The sequence below is a fragment of the Diabrotica virgifera genome, chromosome 2 (genome assembly GCF_917563875.1).
Source record: "Diabrotica virgifera virgifera chromosome 2, PGI_DIABVI_V3a".
Lineage (NCBI taxonomy): Eukaryota > Metazoa > Arthropoda > Insecta > Coleoptera > Chrysomelidae > Diabrotica > Diabrotica virgifera.
In genome coordinates, this window is record NC_065444.1 from 29416653 (window position 1) to 29443276 (window position 26624).

At 30.4% G+C, this 26624-nt stretch overlaps 1 protein-coding gene across 2 annotated transcripts in view; it reads left to right on the forward strand.

Annotated features, from left to right (window-relative positions):
- LOC126880027 (protein unc-93 homolog A) overlaps window positions 1-26624 on the forward strand; it is an 88386-nt gene that overhangs the window by 15397 nt on the left and 46365 nt on the right. For both annotated transcript variants that reach the window (XM_050643558.1, XM_050643557.1), the window contains exon 2: window positions 19300-19485. In XM_050643558.1, coding sequence (XP_050499515.1) covers window positions 19390-19485 — 96 coding nt within the window. In that variant the 5' untranslated portion in view covers window positions 19300-19389. The remainder of the gene's footprint in view (window positions 1-19299; window positions 19486-26624) is intronic.

The window sequence follows — 26624 nt, forward strand, 5'->3', positions numbered from 1 at the left end:
AGAGATACAGTCCGTCTAATTTACTTACCGTTGCACGTCATTATCTACGTTAGAGATCTAAGTTGACATTGTTACCCAATTACAAAAAAAAACTTGAATTCATTTTAAATCAAATACGTCACACATCGTTTGCGGAAGTGGATTATACAGCAAAAAAAAATTAATATTCAATATAAATAAATAAAAACTTTAGAAATAGAAAACAAGAATTAAGTCTTACATTAAAGTACATAATAAAAACAGTAAATATAATGAAACACATCCTTCTTATAGTAAAGACTATATCTTATAGTAAAGAATATAAACAAATATCAGGTGTCATCACGGCAACTGTCAAATAAATGTTACCAATTTATGCCAAAATATCACCTTCGTTCGATTGTAGTTACAGTGTATTCCGAACAAAAATGTGATTCATACAAACGCTTTATAATCCATTTATACAAATTAAATGAAACATATTATTGTGTATTTCTTTAAGTTAACATTAATATAAATCTTTAAATATTATTTCTACGCGTATACAATAAAATATGTTTAGTGGCTGTAATGCCAGTGTACTCGGCAAAGTGATTCTAAAAAAGAACACACCTAAAGCCTAAATATTTCGTGTTGGTATCATGTGACGTCACGGGCTATGAACCGGATGACGTGCAACGGTAAGTAAATTAGATGGAGTATAGATTATTATTCATCTTAATAATATGTGATTAATATGATCGTTCATGGGTATAGGGCTTTTCATCGATTGTCATTTGTTTCGAGCTTCTGTCAAATGTCGTATAATCCGTGTATAATAAAAATATACACGGATTATACAACATATGACAAAAGCTCGAAACAAATGACTGTGAATGAAAAGCCCTATTCTTTCATTTTTCCGACTGTATACGCTGTGAGCTCGTACGTAGAGGGGATATTTAAAAATTCGCGAGCGCTAGTAGTGACAAGTCTGTAAACGTTTACTGGAAATTTGACATAAATGTCAAAGTGATTAATTTAAAATTAAAAATAAAAACATTAATTATAAAAAATATTAGTTGGTCAAAGCTGTGGTATATATTTTTACATTAAATATACTTACGTTTTAAATACTGAATTTAAGTTTTTTTAATGTTCCGTAATATGTAATTATAAATTAATTTCACGATAATTTCTTAACTGATTTTTTGTGCTTTCTGCGTTATTCCTTCAATTTTTAGATTTTTATTCTGCTTTTATATAAAAAAAAAAAATTTTTAGAACTCTTCAGCGAGGTATTAGTATAATATAATATTTATGGATTACTGTCGAAGGCCAATATGATCATGATCAACCAATAAAGAAGATGTATTTGCTGATTTTTCTAGTGACCTTCTTGAGCATGAATCTGTCTTTTTAGTTTACTCCTGCTTTAAAAACAAAGCATAGGCTCCCCAGAAAAACTGAACAATAGTTATATGTACAAAATGTGTCAGGAAAATCACTAAAATGTAGTAAGCAAATCAAAGATATACCAGGAAACAATTAAATCAGAAAAAGCAGTAAAAATACATAGATACAATAATGACAAGAATACTTTGAATTACATCAGATATAAAAGAAACAAAAACAGAACATGCATATAAATCATTAAAGAAAATATGAAACCGATGCAGTACATCAGAATCAACAAAAATCAAAATATTCAATAGTTGCATTATGGGTACTCTCCTATATTGAGCAGAAACGCAGAGAAGACCGAATAATTGAAGAAAAATAAAGAGTATCTAGAGAGGACATGTAGAGAAAATTTCAATAGAACAAGAAATACGATGTGCTGATGTAACCACCTAAGGAACTGTAACCGCCTTCTATTTTTAGCGAAGAAACGTAAAGAAAAGCCTAATACTAAAGTAATATTAGGTAAATGTAGAATGAGCATTCTACAACTTATCTATTCTTGTACTTATCTATCCATTTATTCGTGACAAAAATGTATGTCTTTGAATTTTAAAGAGTTGTAGTTACACCATATCTGTCCATTTTTTATTGTTCGTTTTATTTATTTATAGAAGTAAAGTTGTAAAAAATTTTTTGTGACCTTGACAATGGTATAATTAAAAAACCAGTATTGCGTTAATCAATGGTGCATAACGATTATTTCGGGTCTAATTAGTGCCGAATGATATTTATCAATTGATAAATGTAGCAAATCATTCAAAATCTAGCGAGACGACATTGAAAATTGTTAAAGTTTGTGGTTGAATTGAGTGTAAATGCGGAATAGTCGTAATACTTGTTAAATGCTTCTTTATTTTTTTAAATTCTAGATTAATCAATAATTCTACTAAAGGTTATCACTGGGAAAGTATAGACATACTATAGAAAGTATAGACATACCTACTAGAATAAGGGCCGGCGTAGCCGAGTGGTAGTGTGCTAGGCTAGCGTGCCGGTGGTCCGGAGTTCAAATCCTACCGCCGGCAAGAACAACTAGACATTTTTAAAAATGTTTATAGGCCCCAGGTCGACTCAGCCTGAATAAAATGAGTACCTTGGGTAAAACCAGGGGTAATGATAGGCGGTTGAAGCGTAGCACTGGCCCTGTTACCTTCCTTGTATACCGTAGGCCCTAGATATAGCAGACTACCCTGCTATACTCCCAAAGCCACGTGAGCGGTATAAAACGGGAGACTATTATTGTAAGTATAGACATACTATTTAATTTTAACATTAATGCCTGGTTGCACCAACAGATCTTAAGTTCCAGATTAGCTAAACTCTACTTATAAATAGGGCCTCCTTGAGTAGCACTTACGTTGCACCATAATTTTAGATTCTTACCTTATTATCAATTATATCTATTATTATATTATGGTATTCTTATTGTAATATATTATAATTATATTAAGTTAATTGTTATGATATTCTCGACTTAAGCTTAAGATGTGTTGGTGCAACCGGGCATTAATGATTTTCAGTACTTTTGAAATTGTGAATTTATAGGTAGGTATAGAGAAGCCAGTATAGTTACACATACTACCTGTGGCCACCAGTTAGACAGAGTGTTGTTCTGAAGCTATTTTCTTGTGGCATTTTTACAATTTTAACTATTTAGAATGGGAAATAAGCCACAATATTATTAAAAAATGATTTTTATTAACGTTTCGACGCCCAAATCGGGTGCCGTTGTCAAAATACAAAATACTATTAACATAAACAAAAATGTTGTTGCTTAGTAAAAAAATTCTTCTAATAATTTATTTAATTTGACTCATTTATATCGGCAATTCAGAAACATATGATACATTTTAAAGTAGAAGACTTTAAAATGATATTGCCAATATTTATGAGTTGCGTTCCTGGGACGACTTTACTGAAAGATAGTTCATTCGATTACATGAAATCAACCCCAACTCAAGAATATCCGTCACAAAAAAAATCATAGCATGTGATCTGTCTTTAAAAAGAAAACCACATGCAACGGTAACATTAAAATTCTCGTGTTAGAGATCTCATAGTAAATCACGAGGGAAAACCAGGAAAAACCTCTTGATACTATCCCGACATCGTAAGTATTTGGTCTTACATTTAATTTACTCTCAAAATTAATACCAAATTCTGACTTTATTATAATTTTGTTTAAATTATAAATAATATCAATAATACATGGATATATAAGTAATACTAAAATATAAAATATGTACTAACTCGACTATTGACTTACTAATTGTGGTATTTTCTTTCTATTGACTTCCTCTTTCAGTATGGGTATCCACATCCTACTGCATTCCACGGAGGAATTTGCGACACAATTGGTTTCGTTTAGCATAATTAGAGCCGCTTCTTTGATTTTTTTCTTTTTACTATCTGTTTCTTTCAGGACTATACTTGAATCTCTCCACTGAACTCTATGTTCATTATCCCATGCGTGTTGACATATTTGAGATCTATCAAATTCTCTATTTTTAATATAAGATTGATGTTCACTTATTCTAACGTTTAATGGTCTTGATGTTTCACCTATATAAAACTGTTCGCATTCACAAGGTATTTTATAAATACAATTCTTTGTCCTTTCTTGTTCATTGTTAGGTTTAGTTTTAGATAGAATAGATCTCAATGTGTTGGTTGTTTTGAATGTTGTTGAAATGTTGAATTTATTTCCTATTGTTTTAAGTTTCTCGGATAGTCCTTTTATGTATGGTATTGATATTTTCCTCGTATTATTTCTTGTGAATGTTGTAGGATCCCGTTCTATGTTGTTCTGTTCCATTCGATCCAATCTTGACAATTCCTTATTTATAAACGATAAAGGATAATCATTTTTTAATAAAACAGATATTAAGAATTGTTTTTCTTCTAAAAATGAATTTTCGTTAGAACAAGTAATTTTGGCTCTATCATATAAGGATTTTATGATTCCCTTTTTAACGTTGATGTTGTGATTTGATTTGTAATTGAGATATCTGTTGGTATGTGTTGGTTTTCTATACACTTGAGTCTCATATCCAGTATCCTTCTTTGAGATTAAAAAATCTAGGAAAGGCAGGGTGGTATTATATTCCTTTTCCATTGTAAATTTTATTGTCTCTTCTTGATGGTTTATAATATTCAGGAATGTATCCAACAATTCTGATCTATGAGGCCATATTGAAAACGCATCATCTACATATCTCCACCATACAGTGGGTTTTAAATTTTGTTTAGAAATGATATTAGTTTCGAAATCCTCCATAAATATATTAGCCAATAATGGAGATAAAGAGGAACCCATTGCTAGACCAAAATTTTGTTTATAAAATTCATTATTTAGTTGAAAATAGGTATTATTAGTACATAATGTCAATAACTCCATTATAGCTGATACATTTAGTTTTGTCCTAGTTGTCAATGTATCATCATTCTCTAATTTCGTTTTGATTATGTTTAAAGTTTTATCTAATGGCACATTTGTAAATAAACTGTTTATGTCAAAACTTACTAAAATATTATTTGGATTAAACTGAATAGTTGATAATTTGTTTAAAAAATGTTTTGTATATTTTATAAATGTGTCATCATTATTAGCAAATGGTTTTATAATGTTTAATAAAAATTTTGATAGTTCACTACAAGGAGAACTGATGGTACTACAAATGGGTCTAAGTGGTATGTTCGCTTTATGAATTTTCGGCATTCCATAAAAATGTGGTGACTTACTGTAATGAGGTGTCATTAATTTTCTTTGATAGTATGTTAGATCATTTTTAAATTTGAATAAAGCTCTATAGATTTTGTTTTCCAGTGTTTTCGTTGGATCCTTCGTTAATTTGGTATAAGGTCCATTTGTAATTAGATCTGTAATTTTTTCCTCATATTGTATTTTATCCATTATTACAGTTGCATTTCCTTTATCCGCTGGTAGGATCGTTATGGAGTCATCATTTTTTAAAGTTTTTAAAGCTTTCATTTCCTCTTTACTGATGTTCTGTTCAATTTGATTTGTCTTTTCCAATTCAAGTTTACATAGTACCCTATACTCTTCTTTTTCATGAGTTGGTAAACACTGGGATATTTTTTCCACTAAAAAATATCCCAGTAAATTAAAATATTGGTAAACACTGGGATATTTGGGCGTCGAAACGTCAATAAAAATCATTTTTTAATAATATTGTGGCTTATTTCCCATTCTAAATAGTTAAAAAAGTTAGACAGAGGTCCCAATATTCTGAAATCAGAAGCCATAAAAGCAATACAGCAAGCCAAAAGTAATTAAGCACCTGGACCAGATCAAATCCTTGCTGAGCTACTTCGACTTTTCGATGAGGAAAACATTACCCACTTAACCATTTTCTTTAAAAAAACTTACAAGGAAAGAAAAATATAAGATGATTGGTTGTTTATAACATTCAATCTCCAGTCACTGTTCAAGAGTAAAAAATAGTCCAGAGTAATAAGGATTTTCTCGGGACACTCAAAGATCCAGGAAGCTGACTACTTTTTTAGTTATTGTAGACCTATAGGAAGAAAACCTACCTGTTTCCTGCCTAGAGTTCGCTTCCGTTTTTAAATTATTAACAATTTAGTGCAGAAATCGCGACTTTTTCTTCGATTTTTTGCACTCCATTCAAAAGGTAATAGTTGACATAAAATTACCAAATTCAGTTTTTTAGAATATTGAAAAACCTTCAAAATTCCGATTTTTTTAAAGTTAAAAAGTTAATTTGTTGCTACGCAAACTGAAAAATAAGTGAAAATCGTTATATGTTAATAACTTTTACTAAAACTACCTTAGAACTTTATTGTTTCACCCAAAGTTGGGTATTCGTACTTAGCAAACCTACAAAATTTGAGACCAATTTATTAATTAGTTTAAGAGCTATTCTATTTGTTTATCCCAGAGACCTTTATTTGGCAATAAGATAAGACAGAAAATAATGAAGATGGGGCAATTCTGAGTATGCCAAATGAAAGTAGAAGAGTGATAGTATCAAAATGTATTAAAAAAAGATAAAAAAATAATTAATATAGTCAAAAATCCTAATGCCAAATTTTCGAAATTTTGTAGTTTATAAATATTTAGAATAACTTTAAAAATGTTGTCCGCAGAAACAATTTTTTTATACATTCGAAAAGATAGTATGTTAACACGAATTTTCAAATAAAAAAAATTTAGCCTAGGTTCATTTGGGACAAAGTTAGCCATATGTTTTTTTTAATTCACAGCTAATTTGTTTATAACAATTAAGGAATCTCATTAATGCCATTTTAAAGAATGGGATTTGTATTTTTTCTTAAAAAATTTGCATAAACATTGTACCTTCACAGCATCCTCTACGATTTTTCACAAATGTAGTTCAAACGATTACTACGGGGAACCTACAAATTCACCGAGTTAAAATACCGAAAAAGCAATTTCAAACGAATATAATTTTCTGTATCTCCTACAATTTATTTATAAATTTATTAATTTATTAAGTATTTTCTATGGGAAATAAGCCACAATTTTACTAAAAAATGAATTTATTAACGTTTCGAAGCCCAAATCGGGTTTCGTTGTCAAAATACAAAATACTATTAAAATAAACAAAAATGTTGTTGCTAAGAAAAAAAATTCTTCTAATAATTTATTTAATCTGACTCATTTATATTGGCAATTCAGACGTATATTATACATTTTAAAGTAGAAGACTTTAAAATGATATCGCCAATATTTATGAGTTGCTTTCCTGGGACGACTTTAATAAAAGATAGTTCATTCGATTACATGAAATCAATCCCAACCCAAGAATATCCTTCGCAAAAAAATCATAGCATGTGATCTGTCTTTAAAAACACAACCAAATGCAACGATGACAGTAAAATTCTCGCGTTAGAGATTCCATAGTAAATCACGAGGGAAAACTAGGAAAAAACCTCGTGATACTATCCCGACATCGTAAGTATTTGGTCATACATTTAATTTATCTTTAAAAACTAATACCAAATTCTGACTTTAATATGTTTAAATTATAAATAATATTAATAATACATAGATATACAATAAGTAATATTAAAATATAAAATTTGTACTAACTCGATATGTTATTGACTTACTAAAACTAATTTTCTTTTTAAAGACAGATCACATGCTATGATTTTTTTGCGACGGATATTCTTGAGTTGGGATTGATTTCATGTAACCGAATGAACTATCTTTTATTAAAGTCGTCCCAGGAACGCAACTCATAAATATTGGCGATATCATTTTAAAGTCTTCTACTTTAAAATGTATAATATACGTCTGAATTGCCAATATAAATGAGTCAGATTAAATAAATTATTAGAAGAATTTTTTTACTTAGCAACAACATTTTTGTTTATTTTAATAGTATTTTGTATTTTGACAACGAAACCCGATTTGGGCTTCGAAACGTTAATAAATTCATTTTTTAGTAAAATTGTGGCTTATTTCCCATAGAAAATACTTAATTATAAAAATGCCATAAGGAAATAGCTTCAGAACAACATTATTAATTAATAAACAGTAATAAACAGTAAAAATTTGTTAAACATTTTTAAAAAAATATTTTTTTTACAAAAATCTATTTTTTTAATCATAGTATCATTAATGATCATAGAAAAAGATAAAGTACACTTTAATAAATAAATTATTTTTATTAGATAATTATTTATTGAAGATAATTTATTTATTAAAGTATACCTTAACTTTTTCTATGATTATTAACGATAGTATGATTAAAATCATGGATTTTTGGGAAAAAATTATTTTTTCAAAAATTGTTTAAACAAATTAGACTGTTTATTAATTAATAAATGTCTAGACAATTTTGCATCATTGTAATGTACAGAAAAATTACATACAAATTAAAAAAAGAATGATCAAAATATATTCAGTAGGTCCCGAGATATAGAAAATGATAGTAGTTTTAAGTTGCCTTTTTTGGTTTTTGAACTCGTGCATTTGTCGGCTCCCAGCTCCCGCTTCACTTACCACGACGAGTTACCAATTAAACTACATTTTTTAAAATTCGTGTAAAATACCAGCTTTTCTAATATGTAAAATGATTTTTTCTACGGACAATATTTTTAAAGTTATTCTAAATGTTTATAAACTACACAATTTCACAAATTTGGCATTAGAATTTTTGACTATATTAGATATTTTTTTTCTTTTTTTAGTACATTTTGATAGCATCAGTTTTCTACTTTCATTTGGCATACGCATAATTGCCCTTTGCATGATTCTGGTATTATAACCCAAGGTTACGCAGATGACCTAGTTGTTACAATTAGGGGCAAGACTATATCTAGTCTCATGTAAACTGCTCTAAACGAAATCAAAAGTTGGTGCTCGAAGGAGGGCTTAAATGTCAATCCGTGCAAAACTACTTTGATACCATTAATAATCTTCATTATTTTCTGTCTTATGCTATTGCAAAATAAAGGTATCTGGGATAAACAATTAGAATAACTCTTAAACTAACTAATGGACCGGTATCAAATTTTGAGGGTTTGTAAAGTACCCCAATACCCAACTTTGGGTGAAACACTAAAGTTCTAAGGTAGTTTTAGTAAAAGTTATTAACAAATAACGATTTGCACTAATTTTGCAGTTTGCGTAGCAACAAATTAACTTTTTAACTTTCAAAAATCGGCATTTTGAAGGTTTTTTATTGTTCTAAAAAATTAAATTTTGTAATTTTATGTCAACTATTTAGCTTTTGAATGGGGTGCAAAAAATCGAAAAAATCGCGTTTTTTGCACTAAATTGTTAATAATTAAAAAACGGACGCAAACTCTAGGCAGGAAGCAGGTAGGTTTTCTTCCTATAGGTCTACAATAACTAAAAAAGTAGTCAGCTACTTAGATCTTTGAGTGTCCCGAACATGGTCTATTTCTCGCTTATTACCCTGGAGTAAAAAGCAATGAATTTAGACTATTTAAACTCTAGTTTGAGGCCAAGATGAAGACCACTTTGTAATACCGTTGCAATTTAATTTCTTGTGACATCGACTTATTGTCGACATTTTTGTAGCCTAAATGGCATAATTATTATTACATTAAGGTCTTTTGACCTAAATATGTAGCTAGTTCCAACTACTTTGGATCTGAAGTTTCTACCACCTGATGATGGACTGATTGGTCCGAAAACGTTTGTGATTTTATCCATCTTGGATCATTTTTAGAAAAAAATTTTTAATAAATTATATACCACCTACCTACATGTGAGGTTTTTACTTCATTAGTAAATTAGTAAATATAGTCAGTGAAATATGTAAGTTATCAGAGAGGCCTTAAAATTAATATTTCAAATACAGTAAGTAGATGGCAGTCAGAAAGATTAATATAGATCAACATCTGCTTTCTCTTAAAGGAGAGGAGATAGAACGTGTAAATCATTTTAAATACCTTGGCAGCTGGTTAAAGGTAAATTGTGACTTACGAAGAGATAATAACCAGGATCTAAATACCTATCACGTAAGGATTTTATGATCTGGAAACCAGTTTTATCTAACAGAAACCTGTCTACACATATTCGCAAGCAAGTCCTGAAATGTTATATGTGTGGTCTATCATATTATACGGTTGTGAGACATGGACAATAAAAACCACAATGCTTAATAAATCAGAAGCATTCGAATTGTGGTACTATCAACGGATCCTACAAATTTGCAGGATCCGCAGAAGAAGGCCTCACCCTTTTATTACATTTGATTATATTTAAGATTGTATTTTCTTGTTCAAAAAATTAAAAATATGTAACATAGATGAATCAAAGTATGACCTAAAAAAAATATTGTAATAAGCTACTAAATTGAAAAAACACGTTTCTAAGGGAAACTGCCAATGTCACGAACCATTTTCAAGTTCATCTACATTATTATAAAAAAAATGAAAATATTTTTATTTTTGTTCTAATTATAAATAATTAGAGTTTATAACAAGCTTCCATGCTCATTAATGTTGTGTTAATTACATAAAGGTTATATCTTGACCGCTTAGAAAATATAAGAAAATTTTCATATAATATTTTTTTGTTAGCTTGTAGTGCAGTTACTGTTAACTATTACCTCCGATTTCGTTGAACCTCCATCGATTTGCATGAAAATTGGTGAGTGGTTAGGGGATATCTCAAGGAACAAAGGTGATATGGTACCAACTTGCGCTTTTACCCTGGGGGGTGGATGCCACCCCTTCTCGTGGGCGAAGAATAACCCCATAATTCGATAGAGGGACAAATTCTAAGCAAAATTTATTATATAAAGTTATGAAAATAAATCAAAACTATTTGAGTTATTAAACAATATATTTTAATTTTTCGTGAGAAAAATGCATGTTTTGAACCGATTTTTCACAAATAACTCAAAAACTATAAGTTTAAAAAAAGTTATTATTACCAAAATTTAAGCTAATAAAAAATAAAATAAACTCCTTACTAGAAACACGTTTTAATGTTAACTTAAAGTGAGTAACAGGTAATTGAATATATATTTTTTTCGGCGAGTACCCAAATCTAGGTATTCAAACTTAAATAACAGGAAAATTATGCATTTTATACTACATATAAACTTATTTAACATTCGTCAAAGTACTTAGAAATATATATATCAAATGAGTACCCGAACGAGTCGATAGCATTAAATTTATGCTTCCAAAAAATTTTCAAAATTTATCTTTTAAATATTTTTCAAAAAAATGTTAATGTTTTTTTAAATAACTCTGTTAATTTTCACGATATCAGCTTCACCTAAAAACCATTTTAAAGCTAATTCCAAGGGCTATTAAACCTTGTTAAACTTAATTTTTTTTGAAGATATTCTTCTTTAGCGACGAATCGATTGAGGGTAAAATTGTACATTTACCGCGCGCCTGCGCACACTGACAGTATGTAGTTCTGACAGTATTGTAGTTTATTACTAATCTTTCAAGATAGGTATGTATGTATCTGTAACCGTGCAAATAAGTCATTAAAAGAATATATTAGTGGTTTTAGGAAATGTATTATTTATTATAATTCTTGTGTTTTTGGATTAATAAAATATTATGTAAGCATAACATTTTTACACTATATGTCGCCGTGTTGTGTAATTATATCGGAAACTTACATATCTATTTCTAGTGCCTCAATGGAGTAGTTAGAAATGCGTTAGCACTGAGATTGGAAGGTTGCGGGTTCAATTCCCGGGTGATTCATATTTTTTGAAGTTATACTTCTTTACGGGCGTAATGACGGTGAAATTTTATATGGGAAAACCTAGCGACGGGGCGCATGCGCATTATAACTTTGTTCTGATTGGATGTTCAAATGACATGACAAAAATTATCCAATATGGCAGCTGTGGCACAGCTGTGGGACTGTGCATGGTTTGGTTATAATGTATGCTTGTTGCGTTTTAAAATTTGTAGGAAGAGAAACAACAAACAAAAAGTTAGTTAATGGTTATACTGCCTTTTTAAATAGTTTTCATATTATATTTTTGGACTTATTTACATAGAAGAGATGATTGTTGCATGCCAATGTGAAAGCTCATCAAACTGTGCCTAGTATGAGTGCCGCAGATCTCGCTTATTCAAAGCTAAAGAATCTTTCACTGGTAAGTGTTTTATAAATAGTTGATCAAATTTTGTTATGATATTTGAACATAGCCACTTTGCACGACGCAAGTGATTGCGAAATTTATTAGTCGTTATACGGGCTCCGATACCTACCTTGAACCTACCAAAATACATAAGTAGTATGTAATACTTTTATTTTACACCTTAATATTCACCTAATATATTGTCTTCTTACTCTATGTTTTGTTGAATTTTTTGAATTCTAAATCATTTCAATTCAAAATCAAAATAATTTGATTTACATAAGTTAAAAATGTCAAAAGGTTAATCTGTTTAGTTAGACGATCTTCGCACATAATGACAAGCTGTCTCTGTGGCGAAGTTTTAATGCGGGTGAATCCCAATACAACGCAAATACCAGCCGCGTGGTAAGTTGGTTCGAATCCCAATAGAAACTTTTATTTTTTTATTTTTTTTTATACATTTTATGATTGTAAGTATATTTATTATACAATTTTATTTTCAGAAAATACGTATTTAGTTAAAAAATTTTCCGACAATTAATGTTCAGAAATCATTTGTGGCATTTTTAATGTGTTTTTTGGCACTGTTTTAATAAAAATTTTTGAGAAGTAGTAAGTATAAATTAATTTAATATTTAAATAAAATATAAATAAAAAGTATATTAATTTCGTTTATAATCATATAATCATATAATAGAAGTATAACTTCTTACGTGCGTACACAGTACACACACATTCTTTTTTTTTATTTTTGGTTGTTTTAATAAAAATTTTTTGAAAGTGGTAGATAAGAAAATTAGTTTGATTTTTAAATAAAATACAAATAACCTTTTAAGTATATTTACTTCGTTTAAATTACCTATTATATAATAGAAGAATATCTTCTTACGTGCGTACATAGTACACACACATTCTTTTTTCTGTATAAAACATTTTATACAGAAAAAACTAAAATTTGGTCATACAGTAGAACGTCGATAATCCGGACGTCAAAAATGCGGATCGTCAATAATCCGTATTTGTATCTAGCAAAAATATCTTATTCTTTTAAAATAAATTAAGAACTTCGCTGCGAAAAACGAACGTCTACCGCAGTTCAAAAATATTTTAGACATTTTTTTAAAAACCCAAATAGGGTCTGATGTTTTACTGTACACATGCTGCTATTATAAATTATGTAATTACAGTGGTTAAACATAAAAAAAGTTTTGATTAATATTTCACCTCTAGACACTTTACTGTACAAGAGAAAACATAAAATTTTAAAACGTTTGTTGTACTTTAATGTATATACCGGCCTTTTTTTAAGGTAATTTCGATAATCCGGATAATTTGATAATCCGGATGGGGTCCGGTCCCAATTAATCCGGATTATTGACGTTCTACTGTATATCATTTTTACGTATATTGAGTATTTTTGGAGTTATTATCAAAATAATGTGAAAATTACGATAATTTTAAAAATTCTTTTTTTTAAATACACCTTTTTTAAAAAATATGCCTTCTAAACCGGTCAAAATTGTTGAAATAATTTCTTATACTAATATAAAGAAATTCTTATAAGGATTACTATAAATTTTAATTTTTGTGGAAATGGCATATGTTTCATTTTTCACTTTTTCCTAAAAAATTCGAAAGGGTTCTTTTATTTTCATCATAACTTTCCTTAATTCTGATGATATTAACTTCTTCTGGAGCTTATTTGATAGGAATACCGAAGTACTTTGACAAGTGCTTAGAAGGTATATTTATAAAATGCATGGTTTTCCCGTTATTTAGACTTGAATACTTAGATTTGAGTACTTGTCGAAAAAAATATACATTCAATTGCCCATAAATCACTTTGAATTAACATCAGTTTAGTTCTTTCAGTAAGGAGTGTATTGAATTTTCTATTGTTTTAAATTTTGATAAGTATAACCTTTTTGTAAAAGCTTATAGTTTTTGAGTTATAGGTGAATAGCAGCTGTAAAACATGCATTTTTTTACGAAAAAATAAAATTTTTGATCTTTAATAACTCAAAAAGTATTAATTTATGTTAATAACTTTATACAGTGCTAGTCAAAAGTCCGTACCCCCCCTCGTATCTTTTGAACGGTTATACCTATAATAGTGAAATTTGGAGGACGGAAATAAACGGACGTAAGCTTCTTAACTAGTTATGACAGGTGACGTAATAGTGACAGATGACGTTACAGAGCCACTGTGACCGATAATTTTAAATAGGACCTTATGGTAAGTGATACCTCGTTTGAAAGGTATTTAGAATACCTATTCAGTCATACTAATTTTTTTGAGTTTCGGTTGATTTTGATTTTGGTTAATAAATTAAATAAATATAATATTGTAATTTCGAATTTAATTAATAAAAATTCAAATGTCCGCCTATGGATTTTTTGTCAAAAAAGTTGACGTTTTTTAATCTCTAGTAGTTTTTACGTCAACGTCAACCTGTTTGACAAGTAATCATAGGCGGAATTTTGAATTTTTATTAATTAAATGCGAAACTACAATTTTATATTTATTTCATTTGTTCATCAAAATTAGCTTAAACTCAAACAAAATTAGTATGACTGAATAGGTATTTTCAATACCTTTCAAACGAGGTATCACTTGCCATAAGGTCCCATTTAAAATTATCGGTCACAGTGGCTCTGTAACGTCATCTGTCACTATTACGTCACCTGCCATGACTAGTTAAGAAGCTTACGTCCGTTTATTTTCTTCCTCCAAATTTCACTATAATAGTTATAACCGTTCAAAAGATACGAGGGGGGGTACGGACTTTTGACTAGCACTGTATAACAAATTTTGCTTAGAATTTATCCCTCAATCGACTTATGGTATTATTTTTAATAAAATAATTTTCACCCCCGAGAAGGGGTGGCATCCGCCTCCAGGGTAAAAGCGCAAGTTGACATCATATCACCTTTGTTCCTTGTGGTATCCTCTAACTACTGACCAATTTCCATGAAAATCGATGAAGGTTCAACAAAATAGGAGGTGAAAACCTTCAGTGACTGCACTATTGATCGTGTATCAAAATTTAGTGAAAGCAATGAAATAAACTGTGTCATTATATTTTCCTTGAAATTATTTTAAAATATTTAAATTTTATTTTAATTGAATTGTTGATATCAATTCGTAGGATTAAACATGCTGTTAAATCACTTCCTCATTTTTGTTTGCTTTTTTGTCAATATAGAAAAACTAGTTGTAACAATGTAATCAACTGATTTTATTATTATTCGGGTTATGCCATCTTTTATTTAATTTTAAAGTAGTCTATCGTTTTGAGTCTAACTTTAATATCGATTTAATAAATATTTGACATGGTTATTTGAATCTTGTAATCTTCTTCTGTAAACAGATACCTTCATGGGCGTTGTTAAGATCATAACTATTTGAAACTTGAAGACGGCTCCACTAAAGAGTGCGCCAATAACTACAAAATGGTGGAAGGCCGAAGATCACGAGGAAGATCCCCAACAAGATGGATCGATCAAATTACAGGAATATGCAAAAGACCTATGGATGAGTTAAAAGAAATGACCAAAGACAGAGATCTTTAAAGACGGACAATACACGACATCACGTCGACCACTACACTTCCTCCGGGGGTCAGGCAGGGCCCCCGTAACAGGGCGTGCAACGCGTGCGGCGCACGCGGGCGTAACCCTAAAGGGGCGCCAAACCGAAGGTTTGGTAAATAAGAAATATTACTCCGTCAAAAATATATTACATTTTGTTGTTCCTTCCTTTTTTTCTTTGAAGTAGATTGAATTACGCTTGGCATACCATCCAATCGATTTTATGTTGTAAACTAAAGCGACACTCAAAATAGTCAAATAAATATCAAATCACACTCCTTGACGAGTAGAAACATAAATTAACACCCATAAAACGCAACTTAGCAGGTTTACTCCAACAAAAACACAACTTTTACTCGTATAAACTGGATCTTTTACTCGAATTTATGATAATTACCTTTAAGTAAACAAATACTCTATGAATTATGATTATGTATTTGACTTGAGTATCTTTTCCCTTCTCGTCGATGCGTTTATTAGGCACAAACATGATTTACTGTTACTGGCGAACGAGTGGTTTCCTGCAGTGAAGGGTTAACATTTTTATTTTATATTGGTGTTAATAATTACCTACGACTATTATTGCAATATCCGTTGGGTTTGTTCTGCCCTGATTTTAAACTTTTGTTTTTGTGTAAAAAATCTTTTTTATTTGTTGTTATTTTAAGTGGTGTTGAAATTAAATTAATTGTGAAAATGGTAAGTATCATAACCATTGCATAGAATAATAATAATTCATTTTAAATAGTTATAATCCGGTTTCCTCTAATAAAATCCACAATTTACAATTTATTTTTGAAAAAAAAAAATAATAATCAAGACATTGTGTCTGCGTAACTTGGAACCATATGGGAAACTTTTTATTAATAATTTTACGGAAAAAAATTATTTTTCATAAAATGATTTGCATAGTCTAAAAACTAAAATGCAACCAAATATAAAATTGTGTCAATCTTATGAGTATCAAAAATATTAATTTCGATCAAGAGTACCTTATATTTCACAATATCGAAAATTATTATTATGAAAAGTTGTTTGGAATTGATTAAAAACTATGTTTTAGTATGCAATTACATCCTTTTAATTTAAACTTTCTTTTCTCAAATTACAGATACCCAACGCCCTTTTAATTTATTACGAATAATGCGATAACTCTTTTATTGTTATTGATAAATAATTAATAATAATAAAAGACTTATCACTTATTTCTAATAAATGAAAAGGGCGTTGTTGAAAAATACAATTAATGTACGATAAAAAGTTCTTTCTAAAAAGCTTTGCATGGTCTAAAATCTAAGATGCAACCATCAAATCCTATCAAATTTTTTCAATTTTATATGAGATATATGTAAAAAAAATATGAGTTTCGATCAAAAGTAAAGTGCCTTTCTAGATCACAATATATTTCAATTAGAAGGATATAATTACATAATATAGAAACATTGTTTTTAATGCTGAACAACTTTTCATAATAACTTTTCAATATTGTGAAAACTAAACGTACTTTGCTCTTGACCGAAATTCATATTTTTTGACATACCTGGTATAAGATTCATAAAATTTGATATTTGATGGTTGCATTCTGAGTTCTAGACAATGCAGAACTTTTTATGAAGAATAACTTTTTCTCGCAGAATTAATAATAAAACAGTTTCCCATATGGTTCGTAGTTATGTAGAATAAATAAATCACCCTGTATAAAATTTGTTTGAAAACTTTGAAATGACAAAATATTCTTGTTTATTTACTTAAATGTATATTTTTAATTTAATATGCAGGGTGCTACATTAATGTTGCAAAAAATTTAAGGGGAATGGCCGCAAAATGTCGAATGTCAAAATTCATTGTGTTTTAAATGTATTAATTTTTTTTCGAATCCTGAGAAAACTAATAAATATTTTTAAAAAATTTAAACGCACAATGAAAGATAACGTTATTGCCGAGGGCCGACAGTCCCTTAAAATAAATAAAAAGTTTCTTTTGAATTAAATAATGTGTTATTTAACAGTGCCTTATAAACAATGTGTTCTGGGAAAGGCCAGATGGACGAAGGTCTGTATAGGGCGGCCTAGAAAAAGGTGGAAAGATGCAGTCAAAGAAGATATAGAGAAAATGGAAGTGCGACAATTGGAATTAGTGGTACAGGACCGATAAACATGGAAGGCAATAGTAAACGCGGCAAAGACTCGCGAATAGTTGTGGCGCCATTGATGATGATGATGATTTTGAATTAAATATTTTCAATTATTAAAAATCACACCAAATTTTCTCTTTTATTTTCACCCCTGTAACTTATTATAATAAACATTATAGAAGTTTTTAGAGACTTTCGGCCTCAGTAATAATGTAGTCTTTCATTCTGGGTTTAAATTTTTCAAAAATATTTATTAGTTTTATACAGGGTGAGTGGGGAGGAACGCACCAAACTTTAAGACTGTATAATATACGTAGAAATAATAAAAAATAACTCATATAATGTTGTTATTCGATTTTCATTTGTTTCCGAGATACGGGGTGTTAAAATTTTTTTACAAACTGACGATTTATTTATTGCTCTAAAACCGGTTGAGGTGTGCAAATGAAATTTGGTGGAGTTTAAGACATATTTATTGCGCATGTTTTGACATACAATTAAGAACTTTATATTCACCATTGGCGCTCGTAAGGGTAATAGTCTGAAATTTTTTAAAGATAAAAATGGTACGCCACTGAAATCAAATTAAATTTCAAATCAAAAATATTTCTTGAATTCCTCGTTCAATTTGTGACAAAAATCTATCTTTCCTTTTTTTTCATGCAAAAAATAAAACATCTTAACGCTATTATCTATCAATCTATTTTAACAAAAAAACTATCTTAACAACGAAGTTTTTATATGAATGTGTAGAAACTTATTTCGAATACTTTGTAAGCGTTAAGATATTTTATTTTTTGCATGATAACGAAGCGTCGTATGAACAAACATGAAGATAGATTGTTTGTCAGAAATTGAACAGGGAATTAAAAAATAATTTTTAATTTGAAATATCTCAGTGGCGTACTATTTTTTGTTTCAAAAATTTTAGACCATTACCCGTACTAGCGCCAATGGTGAATATAAAATTCTTAATTGTGTGTCAAAACATGTGCACCAACTATGTCTTAAAACCCACCAAATTTCATTTACACACCTCAACCGGTTTTAGAGCAACAAATAAATCGTGAGTTTGTAAGAAAAATTTTAATACCCCGTATCTCGGAAACAAATGAAAATCGAATAACGTACGAGTTATTTTTGATTATTTTTACGTATATTATATAGTCTTAAAGTTTGGTGCGTTCCTACCCACTCACCCTGTATATAGTAGATTTAAAGGGCGGTAAAATATGTATTAATACCGCACGCGAGCGCCAATCAGCCTTGCGGGGGCCCTGGAGTCAGGATTGAAGAGAGAGAAAGAGTGCGCTTGGGGCTGCAATTAAACCACTTTCTTAAGTTTCGCAGCTGTGATATTTTCCTTCACCCTACACTTATTTTTAAACAACCTTCTGTTTTACACTGACGGCAATAGTGGCACATATCATAAATCACTCAATTGCAATAATGTTTATAATGTAATGCAATAAACATAGCGTTTATCTGCTTATAAAAAACGTTTTTAACATAATAAGAATTGAGTTAAATAATTAGATTTTTTTTTAGAAAAGATGATTCAAAAATTAAAGAAGAAACCCAAAGCTTTGGATATCAATCAGTATTTTATATGATTGTGCGTGCAAGAACAATTATGTGATGAGTGCAGATGTAGAAATATCTACAAAATGGGGAGTTTACCAAATTTGCATGAGCTGGGAAAACCTCCTGGTGAAGAGCAGGGATATAAGCCAGGTAGGCAAATAAGTGTTAGACATTAGTTTAGTTATCCAATATAGTATCACAAGTAGTATAATCAATATTGGATATACTTACGAACTATAATCCTAGATAGACGACATAATTCCTTGATTCTGATGAAGATATTACCGTATTAGGCCTGAATCCCGCGTGCCAAAAAAAATTTATTAATAGCAAGCTGAAAATTTGTTAATAGCTTAACGGTGTCTAGTCGTACAAACTTTGATGTATGGGAACACTGGAATAGGGGACGTTTTAATTGTGGAACGTGTCATCCTGACAAGTTTAAGATTGTGGAAACTAGCAGGTTGTTTTTAAGTTTATTCAATAGCAAACTTTATATAATATATGCAAAAATTTATATAATATATACAGGGTGTTTGATAAAGAATGGGCCATAGCTTAACCTCAGTTTCCTGAGGTTAAAATAGGCCGATTTAAGCTAACTTACCTTAGTACAAAGTTTATAATAACCGAGATACAGGGTGTCAAAGTTAAACTTTTTTTTATTTATTATTGAATATTTCCTAACAGGTATAAGATAACAACATGAAATTTGGTATATGGGGGTTTTTTGGGTCGAGAAAACTAAATTCCTTACCAAAAATAATGTATTACCCAGAGGGCGCCACATACGCCTTTCAGCACTCATTTATTACGTTCAATTTTTTATCCCTCACTCTGTATAATTTTGACATTAAAATTTTTATTCTCCTATTAGTTTTACTTAATCTTTAACTACACGCGCTGGCGTAAGTTGTACGCCAGATATAAGAATTCTACTGGAAATATATTTAAAAATTTAATTTTTGACCTTGCTTATTTTTCTAACCTATCACTGGAATGTGCTTTACAATTTGGTTATAGTTTCGTTATAATCGGCGTTCTGGAAAGATCGTAATTTACATTTTATTATTTGTTGTTTCCGGTGGTGGTGGTGGACAATATACCCCAGGATTATATTACTATAAGTCGTAATATAAGTACATATTTTAATTGTTTTTTAGTCATTATGGCAAAAAATATATTTTTCTTTGTAAATAATACTTTTTCTCCTGTAAAAAATCACATTTAAAAAAAATTTTTATTAGTAATTTTATTTATCATGGAATCCAGTTATTCCATGATTCCAGTTATAAATCCCAATTGGCTTACTGAAAGGAACTCCAAGTATTCACTGATGCCGAATAAGGTTTATAACAAACAACTAAGTGTATTTTTTCAAAAAAAATTAAACAAATCCGCTGTTTTTAAGTGTATTTTCTTGTGGCGTACAAAGTACGCCACGCGTGTAGTTATGTTATAACTTGATGCGCGGGTAGTTAAATGTTAAAAAAGGTATACTTCTTTCATCTCCCTAAACTCAACCGTTTTCGAGATAAACGCATTTTAAATCTGCGATACACCATCATTTTTAGCATAATATCATTGTAGTTCCACCCGAAAAATAGCTTAAAACCATAATAATTGTGCTAGTTCTCAAATTTATGTCATTGCATCGCAAATTCCATTTGAAGAAATTTGCGATACATTTTTGGATAATTTTATGGTTTTAAGTTATTTTTCGGGTGTAACTACAATGATATTATGCTAAAAATGACGGTTTTAACTATTTAGAATGGGAAATAAGCCACAATATTATTAAAAAATGATTTTTATTAACGTTTCGACGCCCAAATCGGGTGCCGTTGTCAAAATACAAAATACTATTAATATAAACAAAAATGTTGTTGCTTAGTAAAAAAATTCTTCTAATAATTTATTTAATTTGACTCATTTATATCGGCAATTCAGATACATATGATGATACATTTTAAAGTAGAAGACTTTAAAATGATATTGCCAATATTTATGAGTTGCGTTCCTGGGACGACTTTACTGAAAGATAGTTCATTCGATTACATGAAATCAACCCCAACTCAAGAATATCCGTCACAAAAAAAATCATAGCATGTGATCTGTCTTTAAAAAGACAACCACATTTTTTTTTTTTTTTTTTTTTTTTTTTGTGACGGATATTCTTGAGTTGGGGTTGATTTCATGTAATCGAATGAACTATCTTTCAGTAAAGTCGTCCCAGGAACGCAACTCATAAATATTGGCAATATCATTTTAAAGTCTTCTACTTTAAAATGTATCATCATATGTATCTGAATTGCCGATATAAATGAGTCAAATTAAATAAATTATTAGAAGAATTTTTTTACTAAGCAACAACATTTTTGTTTATATTAATAGTATTTTGTATTTTGACAACGGCACCCGATTTGGGCGTCGAAACGTTAATAAAAATCATTTTTTAATAATATTGTGGCTTATTTCCCATTCTAAATAGTTAAAATTGTAAAAATGCCACAAGAAAATAGCTTCAGAACAACATTAAAAATGACGGTGTATCGCAGATTTAAAATGCGTTTATCTCGAAAACGGTTGAGTTTAGGGAGATGAAAGAAGTATACCTTTTTTAAGTAAAACTAATAGGAGAATAAAAATTTTAGTGTCAAAATTATACAGAGTGAGGGATAAAAAAATTGAACGTAATAAATGAGTGCTGAAAGGCGTATGTGGCGCCCTCTGGGCAATACATAATTTTTGGTAGGAAATTAGTTTTCTCTACCCAAAAAACCCCACATACCAAATGTTATGTTGTTATATTATACCTGTCAGGAAATATTCAATAATAAATAAAAAAAAAGTTTAATTTTGACACCCTGTATCTCGGTTATTATAAACTTTGTACTAAGGTAAGTTAGCTTTAATCGGACTATTTTAACCTCAGGAACCTGAGGTTAAGCTATGGCCCATTCTTTACCAAACACCCTGTATAATATAATAATTGCTATATATAATATATATAGCAAAGAATATTCGTTGATAAGATAGAGTAAAATCGATACGAAAACAGACAATAAATGCCCAGACATTAAAAAATTATTAACAGGTGGATAAAAACAAGAAAGAAAAACTGGAACGAACATGTAAACCAAATGGAACCAGATAGATTAGCGAACATCTGTAAAAACAACAAGCCGTATAGAAGAAGACCCGTTGGAAGGCCGCAGAAAAGGTGGAAAGACAATGTACAGTCAACAACAACTGAAACAGAATAAGAGGTAGACAAACAGGAGTAATCATAGTCGCGCGAAGAAGAAGAAGAAGAAGAAGACGTTAGAAAAAAAAGTATATCATTGTAATGAAACTTGTATAGTTCATAAATAATTACTATATAACATCTTATTTCGTAATTTGTATTGATAGATTTACTTACATTAAATTGAATGGATTTAAAACATCTTAACACCGAACCTTTTTACAACGTAACTACAATTTTGTAAAATATCACCAAATTGTTATTAAGATAGCAGCCAAATGTCGGATAAACACGTTTTTACCTATCTTGAAAGTACCACTGCAATTTTTTTCGTGATAAAAATACAGTTTTTATAGTTCATTTATATTTGCACAATTCCTACTTTGGTGTCTGTAATATGATTTGGTTTTCCGCTAATGAATATATCGAATATAGAGCGTTGAAGAGCATTTACAAGCAGGTCGCTATATTAGTATAGTATAGTTAATCCAAAAGATGGCATAACCCAGACATCCAAAGTGAAAGTTCTCCTTTAACACCAAATTATTCTATATGAAAACACACAATGTCCAGAAAAAAGTCACACCATTTTGAGCGTCGGCTTTGGGGGGAAAGGAGGGAGAAATCGTTAAATTCGCAGTTTTTTAAGTTTTTCGCCAATATTTCTAAAATTATGCGGTTTAGCATGAACAACCTTCTATACAAAATTGTTCTACATTAAATTTGAAATAAAAAAGACCCTATGCATAATCTTTCTAAAATGAATGGTTCCAAAGTTACGGAGGTAGTATAGTATAACTGGTCCAAAAAAAGGCCTAACCCAAACATCCAAAGTAAAAGTTTTCCTCCAACACCAAAATGTTCTATATGGTCCACATATCGTTCAGTAAAAAGTTACACCATTTTGAGCGTCCGGTTTGGGAGGGAGATGGGAGAGAAGCCGGTAAATTAATAGTTTTTTTTTACGTTTTTAGTCAATATTTCTAAAACTATGCTTTAGCGTAAACAATGTTATACACAAAAATGTTCTACATGAAATTTAAAATAGAAAATGTTTGATACATAATTGTTATAAAATCAACGGTTCCAGAGTTACAGAGGGTGAAAATCGAGATTTTCGATACTTTTTATATTTTCTGGGCAATATTTATGATATAACTATACCAAAAACCCAGACATCCAAAGTGAAAGTTATCCTCCAACACCAAATTGTTCTATATGGTCCATATAATGTTCAGAAAAAAGTCACACCATTTTGAGCGTCGGGTTTGTGGGGGAAATGGGGGAGGAATCGGTAAATATAAAAAGTATCGAAAACCTCCACTTTACACCCTCCGTAACTCTGGAACCGTTGGTTTTATAAAAATTATGTATAGAACATTTTTTGTTTTAAATTTCATGTAGAACATTTTTCTATAGAACATTCCTTACGCTAAAGCATAGTTTTAGAAATATTGACGAAAAACTTAAAAAAACTACTATTTTACCGATTTCTCCCCCATCTCCCCCCCAAACCGGACGCTCAAAATGGTGTAACTTTTTACTGAACAATATGTGGGCCATATAGAACAATTTGGTGTTGAAGGAAAACTTTTACTTTGGATGTCTGGGTTAGGCCTTTTTTTGGACCAATTATACTAAACTACGTCCGTAACTTTGGAACCGTTCATTTTAGAAGGGTTATGCATAGGGCCTTTTTTATTTCAAATTTAATGTAGAACAATTTTGTGTAGAGAGTTGTTCATGCTAAACCGCTTAGTTTTAGAAATATTGACGAAAAACGTAAAAAACTACGAATTTGCAGAATCCTCCCCCCTCTCCCCCCCCCAAACCCGACGCTCAAAATGGTGTGACTTTTTTCTGAACATTATGTGGACCATATAGAACAATTTGGTGTTGGAGGATAACTTTCACTTTGGATGTCTGGGTTTGGGTCTAACTATACCATACTATATGCGCAGATTTACTTGCTTCAACAAAATCTATTAAAAGCATATTCACCTATCCTCTAAATGTCCAAAAAATCGTAGGCCCTTAACAGCTTCGTGTTTCTCCTCTATCCTTTATCCATTCTAAAGATGTAGTGATGGTATGGTATTTGCTATATGGTTGCTATCCTGGACATGGTCTGCTACACCCTACGTCAGACAAATAGTAACCGGTGATGCTCTTTATTTGGTCTGACCATCGAAGTCCCAACCTTTCTAGAGCTCTTTTACTATTTACGGTATGTGGCAAAATAATGAGGACTGAAATGAGTAAGGGAATGGTGCGCGGCGGGTAGTCGTGCGCTGCAATATATTTCAAATTCCGTAAGAGTTTATGGATCCAACCAGTCCTACACCTTTCAGCCGATCTGTTGAACAGATGACGCCATTATCTTCCGTCGATCGATGCACGTGGACTAAGCGAGATCCGATTATTGAAAATTGCTAGAATTCTTCTAATTTTTCTGTTTCAAAAATTAAGACGTTAAGTTTGTATGCTTTATTCAGTCGGTTTAAACTTGTTGTTTAAACTCATGTTGTTTTCCGTACATTTTGATGCATCTGTTGGTTTATATGGTTCATCAGTTTTCTGTTTGTGATGATGTTTGCTGTTTCAGACATAAAGGGGTAATAGTGCGCAGGAGTGCGCACGATTCCCCCGCAAACAATGAAATCGTAAATATTAACATTACCATTTTTAGCCATTTAGCCGTTTTCTGCATGAGTGCTGCAGGAAATTATATTCCCCTATGTTGATCTATCCTCGTAAAGGGATGTCTATAACACTTGTGAAAAATGGACTTCTTGATGCTTTATACAAATGTTCCCAAAACGGATGGATGCATACAGAACTTTTTTTTGAGTGGCTGTGTCATTTTGTAAGACATGCAAAGCAAATGATTCCATCATTTTAGTGCTGGATAACCACTTCAGCCATAGGGAGCTAGAGCTCATTGAAGATGGCGTCTTGTAATTAGTTTTTCTTAAATACCTACAGAACGCTTCAATTAAAAAAAAAAGAGAAATCGGTACGTATATTTATCTTCCAGAGATAAATCGATTCCATCCATTGCCAATTTCTAGTACCGATCATAGGCGTTGTAATGTTATAATGTAACACGTGGTAGGGTTCCTAGGTTAACTTTGGAGGAGAGGTTATAATGAAACAACTTGTATCTATCGTGTCTAGATTCAGAATGGTTTTATTTCCGCTTCACTGTACTTGTCACTGTCACGTCACTCTTACAATATTACCAACTTGAGTGCGTTCCGAATACTACCTATTTACATACATCACATCCCCCTCTTTTTATAATGACAAAATAAACATAACTTTCTTTAACAAATCTTTAAATAAACACTTATAAATTTCCACAATTGTTTCATTCATCCTTTACCCCCTTTTATTTTATAATAAAATTACTTATAAATCTAGTCTATCAGGTTTTTTAACAATTCGACCTGAAGAGGTTTGTGGAGGTAAGTTTATTGGAGAGTGATGATCAGAATGGTTATCAGAGACACTTTCAAAATTTTGTGACTCACTAGTTTCAGATTCGTTATCTGAATGTTCATCGTCAGAAGTTGCAGGAATGCAAACTAAAAATTGTCTATTTCTTGCAATTTCTGACCCAGAATCTCTTAATTTAATCGAGTAGGTTTTATCTCTTAATTTATGTGTGATAAGACCTTCTCTCAATTTGTTTTTATCTTTAATATAAACTTTTTCATTATTTTTAAGCGGTTTTAAATTTATTGTCCCTCTATCATAATAAGCTTTTTGACTGTTTTGTCTTTTCTGAAAATCGCTGATTACTATTTTAGCATTACATAATTTTGGTTTTAGAATTTTTTCAGTGGTGGGAATCTGAGTTCTAAGTACTCGTGACATTAAAAGTTGAGATGGTGATGGTAAATTTGAATCAATTGGTGTATTTCTAAGTTGTAGCAATGTTAAATATGTATCTTTACCATCTCTAAGAGATTTTCTTAGCGCTTTTTTGTAGGTTTGAATATATCTTTCACTTAGACCATTAGATCTATGATTTTCTGGG